The following is an 8,410-nucleotide window of genomic DNA, read 5'->3' on the forward strand; positions in this document are numbered from 1 at the left end:
CCATGGCAACAGAGTTGTAAAGTGAGAGGAGCTATATAGGGCTCTCCTGGTTCCGGAAGTAAAAGTCCCATTCATTTAGCTCATAGACAATGTTACATGACACACAGTTGGAGCACTTCTACAGCTTCGATTGGCATGAAACTCTTAGCTCAGATTAACAGCCACTACGATTAACAACGTTAAAAAAAAAACATCTGATAATTTCATCTTAACATGCTTTCACGTGCAATGACAAAGTTTCTTGAATTCTCTGCCACTGTGGCTTGTGCCTCTGACTGGATTCTTCTCAAAAGCAACGGTGGCTGCCTGAGGCTTATGAATATTGTAATATTTAGAGCCGTCCCCTCTGCCAAAATGATGGACACAACATGATTTCTTCAGAAACAAAGTTTAAATAATTGAAACCAGTGGCCATAACATAAATGTATATGATGATTGCATTATTCAAGAGAGTCCTGTGTTTAAGTAAAATTGAGTATGGTAAATAATTCAAATGGGAATACAGAATGGAGAAAAGCATCTATTCTTCTACTTCACAGCTCTATTTTACAGCAGACAACTATACCAGTAGGTGTAGTTACAGCCCTGCATTCACCCAATGTCAAACAGTCCACATTTTACATCTTTTGTGCTTTAGTAAAGCAGAGTTGGACCATAACCAGGGCTTAGCAGCAGCAGTGTGGTAAAGCTCCTTCTTCTCTCTTTTAATGTGATTAGTGCTCAATTGCAAGAAGAGACACAACCTTTAAGTCAAGACCAGGAAGTGAATGGGGATTCCATTCCATCAAACTAAGTGATATAATCCCACATCCATTCCTCTCCCCTGAACACTCCTACTCTGTCTGTCTCTTTCATTCTCCTCAGCTGATTCTCTTTTGCTTTTATTTTACCAGTGTATTTCCTTCCTCTATTTTTCCCTCAGCCTTCGTTTGGTGCTCAACTACACTCCTGTAAGGTTTTGTGACTGCATCTTGCACAGTTGCGAGACTATCACGTTGACAAAATCTGGCAGCAGAGATAAACAACTGGCAAAGTACTCAAAACGCCTCTGTGGTAGCCCCTGCTACAGGTAGCAGCAGGACCACATCTGGCCATGATGCAACACTAGACGTAGTCCCTTCTGTAGCATGGTCAGAAAAGGTTTTTACAATCATGTCATGTGATTCAATTAAGTATTATGTCAAAGTAAAGTGCATTTTTTTAATTGATATTGAGGGTTATGTGGAAGCCCATTTCTGCCAAGAAAAAAATAATAATACATAAACATTTTGATTTTTTTGTTTGAGATAGTAGGTCAAAAATTGTCTTTTGGAATTTTGATTTAGTATCTAATCATGTTGGCTTACATGAGCATTTTGATTTTTATCCCCTGACAGAAATGGGCTTCTAAAGTATGGCAGAAGTTTGACCACACCCAACAGCGATGTCACAGTGGACTGACCACATCATCGAGTACACTTCTACATCACTGGAGCGAACCAAGATGTTAAACCACTAGAGGTCAGCAAAAACAATATTTTAATCTAGTGTTATGCTGCTCCTCTCTTTGGTTTATCTAAAGGCCAAGACACACAGACCAGACGGCCGACGCTCGGCAGAAAAGGCAGTTGGACTGATCAGTCTCCCCGAGTTGGTCAAAAAAGTGTCTCGGAACACATCAAAGAGACGAGACGTAATACGTCTCCATAACAGCAGGCGGCGCTAATCTGTATAGTCGCCCAAAAATGAAAACCGGCAGCTGATTGGACGAACGCCTCACGTGGGTCTGGTTTCTCCGGAAATTCAAAGAAAGACTGTCATGGCGGCTTGTTCAGAATACGATCTCATATTTTACTAAAATAGTTCACCGAAACGTGTTTCTGAAAACATTTTAAGCGAGAAATAGACCATGCAGTTGCTGAATCTGTCTTCATTTCACGCTCATTCAGCTCCCCGTTTCCGGGTTAGCACTCTACCAATCAGATGGGTCATTTGAGTCTGACTGCCGGCAGTGCCCGCCACGCCAATTATACATGTCAAAACGGCTAAAATGAAGGCCGACGGCCCCTCCGACGGACGACGGCACGGAACACGCCGAACAGACTGTTGGTCTGTCTCGGGCTTAAGGGGTCATGGTTACTAAGAGCACCCTAAACATTTAGCAAGCACTACATGTTGCACAGCTGACCTAGCCAATTTACTAAGACTTAAATTCTAGTAACAACAAATACAATTGTTTAATTAGAATAATGGAAATAATGTCTGTTGATACTTATTATTTTGTAAACATTTCATAAATACAACCTGAATAGTGTAGTGCATCAAAAGCTGTTGGATATTGTGCATATCATAATTTACTATATACAGTATATATATATATATATATATATATATATATATATATATATATATATATATATATATATATATGTATATATATATATATATATATATATACTACTATCACATTTCAGTTTCTTTTGAAGCAGATGGTCTCTCTAAAATTAGTGCTTTTTGAGTGGTGTTACGAACACTCTTGAGGAAGACCATAAGACTGGATCCACCTGTCCCTGTTTCATTCAGCGCAGTGCCCACACCTCTCAGCGGGCACCCCATGGCGCGGGCGTGATTACCGGGCACAACGACATACTTGGCCACAGTATTGAGGTGGTAGTTCCGTAAATCCACCAGCGCTGAGACACAGGACTTGTAGGCCTGGCAGAGATCAGAGCTGGAGTGGGACAAGATGAAGTCTCGCAGAGAAGGACAGACAGACAGAGTTTCTATCAGCTGACGGTGGGCAGGAGGCATGTATTCCCTCATGCGTGTCAGGAAGGATCCTAAATAGGCCGAATCAATGAAGAGAACAGAAACGAGACTTTGAAAGAAAGAAAATAGCAACTGTTTCTGGAAACATTTTCTGTCAGAGCAATCAACTGACTGCACAAACAGTGATTCATTCATGAGAAGCATCTGATGGGGTCAAAAGGGAAATGCATTTTTACCTGTCTCATCCTCATGCTGGATGCACAGTAAAGCATCAAAGCACTGAATGGTTGAACTCTGGGCTGCACTTCCGCCTGATAACAAAATTGGCTCATTGCTCACACCTTCATACAACAGCCCCCTTGGAAGCATGGGGTTGTCTCGCCACCTAAAACAGTTTAGACCACATACAACCTCTGTTTTATAGATGCAATTAGAAGCACACAGTACTATTTTACATGTTATCCAGTTAAACATACAGTGCAGCAATAGAGAAAAGTACAATAGGAAGGTAGAGGCAGAAGGGAAGTTCATCATTTCATCTGCACCAGATGAGATAAATATTAATAATTTCAGTATGCAGGATATTGTAACGGCCCTAAAACTCACCCTGAGACAAAAATTCTCAATGTTCCATGAAAGGCAGTTGGATCCACATGATCTAGAAAGAGAAACAGTTTTTCTAATTATCTTGAATTTCCCTGCCTTCATAAAAGGCACAGCATGTAAATTGATTAAATTCTGACTGAGCTAGGTTTAATTCAAACTTACTGTGCATGAGTTTGAATGTCTCCTTCATCTTCTTCAAAGACTGAGTTACTTTGACGAGACCTTTCTGTATGCCACTGAGGTCCGAGGTTTTTATAGCATGCATCACCTCCAGAGCCCCCTGGTTAGAGTTGAAAAAATCCATCACTAAGTGACAAGGGACAAAAACACACACATTATGTGGCTGGAACCCAAAAAAGGAAGGGGAAATATGGACAGACAGAATCAGGCTGAGGTTCAGAAAGAGTTAACATAAAAAAAGGAACAGCAACAACTAACCGTTATGCCTGAACTGGCAGCCATCTCGACCAACAATGACACCATGAAAAATCCCCTGCAACTCTCACCACCAGGAAACGAAACTATCAAGTCCATGTTCCTATTTTTGAAAATTATGTTTTGAAAATAAATGAGCTGAACATCACGAGTACCAGACTACAAAAATCATGTGTGCAAAGTGCAGTTGAGAAATTCAAAACAATGTGACAGTGAATGAGCTTTCCTTTTCCTTCTACTCACCCAATTTCCATATCCCTAAAATGAAAATGAAAAGAGAAGCTAGCGTTTTCAATGGAGAGAGATGCATCACATTCTTTGTGAGTGACTGAAAATTAGACATATACAGTTTTATTGTAATGTTACTATTATAATAAAAGAGTGTCTGTGGATTGGACATGAAGTCAAGTCATTAAATAGGGCAATAAAACAACATTACTCACCCTGTGGGATCCTTTAATTTCCAGTTGGCTAAAACTGAATCAGCATAGGTCAGGATGGGTGGAAGGCCGAGCCTACGAGATACCAGCCAATATGGCAAGGCAAGGGCTTTTGGAAGAATCTGTCAAACAAGCATAATAGTAAAGTTTCAATCTGGTAGTGATGGCTGATGGTTTTTAGTCACGCTATTGGTATGTCTCAAGGGGAGGAAATGGCTGTTGGTCAGTCCACCACTTTGATCTAGACTGAAATATCTCAACAACTATGGATGGCTTGGCAAAATACTTTGGGCCCAGAGAATTAATCTTTTTTTTTTTTATTGAGATCAGAATCAAGTTTTGAAACTAGACATCTTGTACAGTTTAGATTTTAAACAGAAAAATACACAGAAGACAAAATTACAGAGCACAACACATTATACATAAAAGGCAAGGAAAAAGAAAAAGAAACAAAGAGTAAATAAATAAAATAAGGCACAAAACTCACCCACCCCACCCCACCCTGGCTTAGTTGGAATAATATGCATACATGCAAAATATAACAGAACTGAGTCTGGTAAGACTTGTAAGTCTGCGAAATATGATAGAAAAGGCTGCCATATACGAAAAACTTATCAATGTCACCTCTCATCGTGTACTTAATTTTCTCAAGTTTCAAGAAAAACATAACATCTTTGAGCCACTGTGAAACTGAAGGAGGGTTTGGAGACTTCCACTGTAAGAGAATTTGACATCTGGCTAGTAAAGAAGTGAAACTAAGAATTTCCTTCTGTGCCAAAGTTAGTCGAGCTCAGAGAATGAATTTTACTGAATTTGTGATTCCCCTGACTTTTCCTCTAATGCCACTTCTTGGTCAATGCTTTCGCTTATCCTGTGAAATATCTCAGCTTCTACTGAATGGATTAGTACAAATCAATACAGTACTAATGACATTCTCACCAGGTGCACTTTGTATTCAGTGCCAATTAACACGTTAGCATTCTAACAAGCTGGTGAACATGGTCAACATTCTACCTTCTTCAGCTTGTTAGCATGTTAGTATTTATCTTAAAATATTTGTCATAACACATTGCTGTGCCAAAGTACAGCCTCACAGAGCCACTGTAGACTCTTAGGCTACGTTCACACCGCAACTCTTAATGCTTAATTCAGATTTTTTGCTCAGATCCGATTTTTTGTTTGGCTGTTCACAGTATCTTTTAAAATGTGGCCTATATCAGATTCCAGTGTGAACTGTTTGCGGTTTCGAACTGACCTGCATGCACAAAAGAACAATAACAATGACATCAGACGCAGCACGCTGTTGCACTAAAGTTAGGGGGGTTATTGATAAGCATTTTCGCTTTTATTTCAAAATGTTTGTGTAATGGCAGCCGTAACATTAATGAGCAGGTGCTGAGGAGGAGAAGAATGAAGAGAAAGAGAGCTAAAGTGGCTATTTTGGCATTTTGCGGGGTTATGGCTGCAAATTCACTACAAATTCATTGCGTTGTGAATAGCTTCACAGAGACGCATAATTGTGACAAATGTCGATGTAGATTGACGTAAAAGTCGCATCAAATCCGCCTTGGTTGTTCACACTGCGGCCACATTGAAGAAAATCAGACCTGGGTCTGATTCAGGATCACATATGGAAGTGGTCTAAATGTGATTTGAAAAAATCCGATCTGGGCTAGTGTTCACGCTACTTCTGAAGAAGTCTGACCTGGTCACTTGACCCCAAAAAAAATCAGATTTGGGCCACTTTTGTCTGCAGTCTGAACGTAGCCTTAGTCATGTTACAGTATATGTCACATTGCCAAAACATCATTGACTGAAATGCATCTTCTTCTTTTTTACTATTCATCATTCCATTACACTGTAGGGTTTTACCTGAGCAGGCGCATGTTGTCCTTCCTGCCATACATATCCCATGCTGATGAATCCCAGCACCAGGTGAGCTAGCCTTAGCTCCCGATGGTCAATCAAGAAATCTGGACTTAAGACCGGCATCTGGATTGTGATAAGATTTTCAGTTTTTATATTTTCATAAGTGAACAGTGAACACCATCAAGGGTTCCACAAATTAAATTATATGTCTACATTTACATGTATGGGTTCTCAACTCTGATTTGCACTAGGAAGGCATTGCTCATTCTCACCTTGTGAACCAGATCCCGTAGTGTATGTGACTCTATCAGATGTGTGAGATTATTTGCCAGGTCCAACCACACCCGATAATAGTCTGGAAGGCTAGTCTAGACGATAATAACAATAAAGTGACTTGCATGTTGATTTTTTAATTTTTATTTTTATTTTTTTGCAGGGGGGATTTTCATGTATAGTGTAATCAGTAATATAATCAGCTCAGGTTTGCCATGGTGCCTGACCTGCATGTCAAGCAATGAATGGTTCTATCAATCAGAAAGAGAAAGCAATTTACAAGAGGGAGGCAATAGAAAACTGAGAAAATAAACAAAGCAGAAAACAGTGGATGCCTAGATGGAAAAAAAACTGTATAAGCAGACAAGTGGGTTTAATGCCAATGTTTAATTCTTTATTTTATAATTAACATCAATGCTCAATTATACATTTTGCAGCATTTACATATCTTTTTCGTAGGTTGTTAACTGAGTTTTCCATTATGTACAATTTTACTTCTACCAAATCTCTCCTTAGTCATAAAAGAGTTTGTGTAACAAACAGTGAGCAGGTCAAGTCATGTGAATGGCTCGATAGAAATATGAAGAGACAGGCTTTTACCAGATCAATAACTCTCCGTAATCCTACTCCAAAACAAGCATAGTTATCAGTTTCAGGCCAGAGGGACAACTGTACTGTATGTGTGCTGCTGACCAAATACTTATACAAAGGCAATAGAGGAAAGAGGAAATAGTCCTCGATGGTAAACAAATGTATGTGTGTCATTGTTATTGTTATGCCATATTGTAACCTTGTTTCAGATCAGTTTTGACTGAAAAATACTGACAGAATAGTCTGTTGTATGAGGAAAGAAATACAACTTACCAGTGGCTCTTCAAGGAGAAATCCAAGCTCCTCAGAAATATCAAATGCATCAAAGTCTGCCTTCAGTGTTTCTCTGCTGTTAGTCTCCATATGCTCTGCCCTGAAAGCCTACTCTGTACCCTGTGTGCTGTAGCAGTTCGGCTTTGAGAGGTAAATCACTCTGTGACACACAGATATCAATTGTTGAATTTGCTCTGAGCCTGATTTTACTATCTTTGTCACATCCCTTTTTGCACACTCCCAACAGCAAAGAGCCTATCAGATCTCTTGTATTGTAAGGTTAGGAGTTCACAGAGAAAAGCTGAAATTCCCTGTTTGGTACAGTGTGCTATGTAAACAATATTTTTCCATTTGTGGCAGATGATAAAAGAAACTGAAACAATAGCTGGTGCCAAACAACAGAAAATAAAGATTATACTTGCACACTTTGTGCAAAACGAACTAGTGACATATTATGTTTATATGGCTCAACCTTTTGCAAAAGTGATGTTTATATTTGAGTCTGTTATTGAGACAAATACCAAACAATTGAATAATACACACAACTGCTGTCTGTTCCAAACTCATGTATATTGATCAATTATTGGAGAAAAAAAACTGTTTATGTTATTTCTGACAGCTGAAAAACATTTTTCACTCTGAAATGTTTCATGTAATATCAGAAAACGTATTTGTGGGTAAAAGTTTTGAATTATTCTGCTTTCTGCTGTACCATGCCTTCTACACATGCATAGGTTGTTAGATTTGTATTTGTTGCTCTGCAACGAAAATACTTAACAATCCAACTTCGATGACACATATTATAGTTAGATATTGTCCTAATAGTCAGGCTATACTAATATTACATTTTTACTTTTGTGTATTTTGGGTGACTTTAAAACCAAGGTAGTACAATTTAAAAAAAAAAAAAAAAAAAAAGCTTCAAATAATGAGGTGAACATATTTAAAAGAAACCAAAACCTCAGATTTCACATTGTTGGGAACACTCTAGTTTCAACAGTTTTTTCTACTCTTGGAGCGTGCCTGGAGAAGATGACCAGGCACGCTACTGCTGTGTTTACATAACTCTGCTACACATAGCTACATGCTAATGCTAGAGAAAGCAGTAATCTTGACTGCAGATGTTGTTAATTTCTCTCCAATTTTGGATCACATTCCTACGGAGCCCTGGAAGG

General features: G+C 38.9%; 1 protein-coding gene across 1 annotated transcript; it reads right to left on the reverse strand.

Annotated features, from left to right (window-relative positions):
* Window positions 1-2,407: 2,407 nt before the first annotated feature.
* On the reverse strand, window positions 2,408-8,047 carry LOC116055474 (indoleamine 2,3-dioxygenase 2-like). The gene is made up of 10 exons (XM_031307494.2): window positions 7,236-8,047; window positions 6,371-6,466; window positions 6,102-6,221; window positions 4,233-4,351; window positions 4,033-4,047; window positions 3,793-3,892; window positions 3,517-3,634; window positions 3,355-3,406; window positions 2,985-3,133; window positions 2,408-2,819 (listed from the first exon to the last, which is right to left on the reverse strand). The coding sequence occupies exons 1-10, from the start codon at window positions 7,323-7,325 to the stop codon at window positions 2,443-2,445; spliced, it is 1,236 nt and encodes a 411-aa protein (XP_031163354.1). The 5' UTR covers window positions 7,326-8,047; the 3' UTR covers window positions 2,408-2,442.
* Window positions 8,048-8,410: the final 363 nt, after the last annotated feature.

Source organism: Sander lucioperca, chromosome 15 (genome assembly GCF_008315115.2).
Source record: "Sander lucioperca isolate FBNREF2018 chromosome 15, SLUC_FBN_1.2, whole genome shotgun sequence".
In the NCBI taxonomy this organism is placed as follows: Eukaryota; Metazoa; Chordata; class Actinopteri; order Perciformes; family Percidae; genus Sander; species Sander lucioperca.

Bases quoted from the DNA above. Each gene is read 5' to 3' on its own strand.
- LOC116055474 (XM_031307494.2), bottom strand. From the start codon at position 7,325: ATGGAGACTAACAGCAGAGAAACACTGAAGGCAGACTTTGATGCATTT. The intron at 6,467-7,235 runs GTAAGTTGTATT...ATTATCGTCTAG, and splicing joins TTCTCCTTGAAGAGCCACTG to ACTAGCCTTCCAGACTATTA. The intron at 4,352-6,101 runs GTAAAACCCTAC...CTTGTTTGACAG, and splicing joins GACAACATGCGCCTGCTCAG to ATTCTTCCAAAAGCCCTTGC.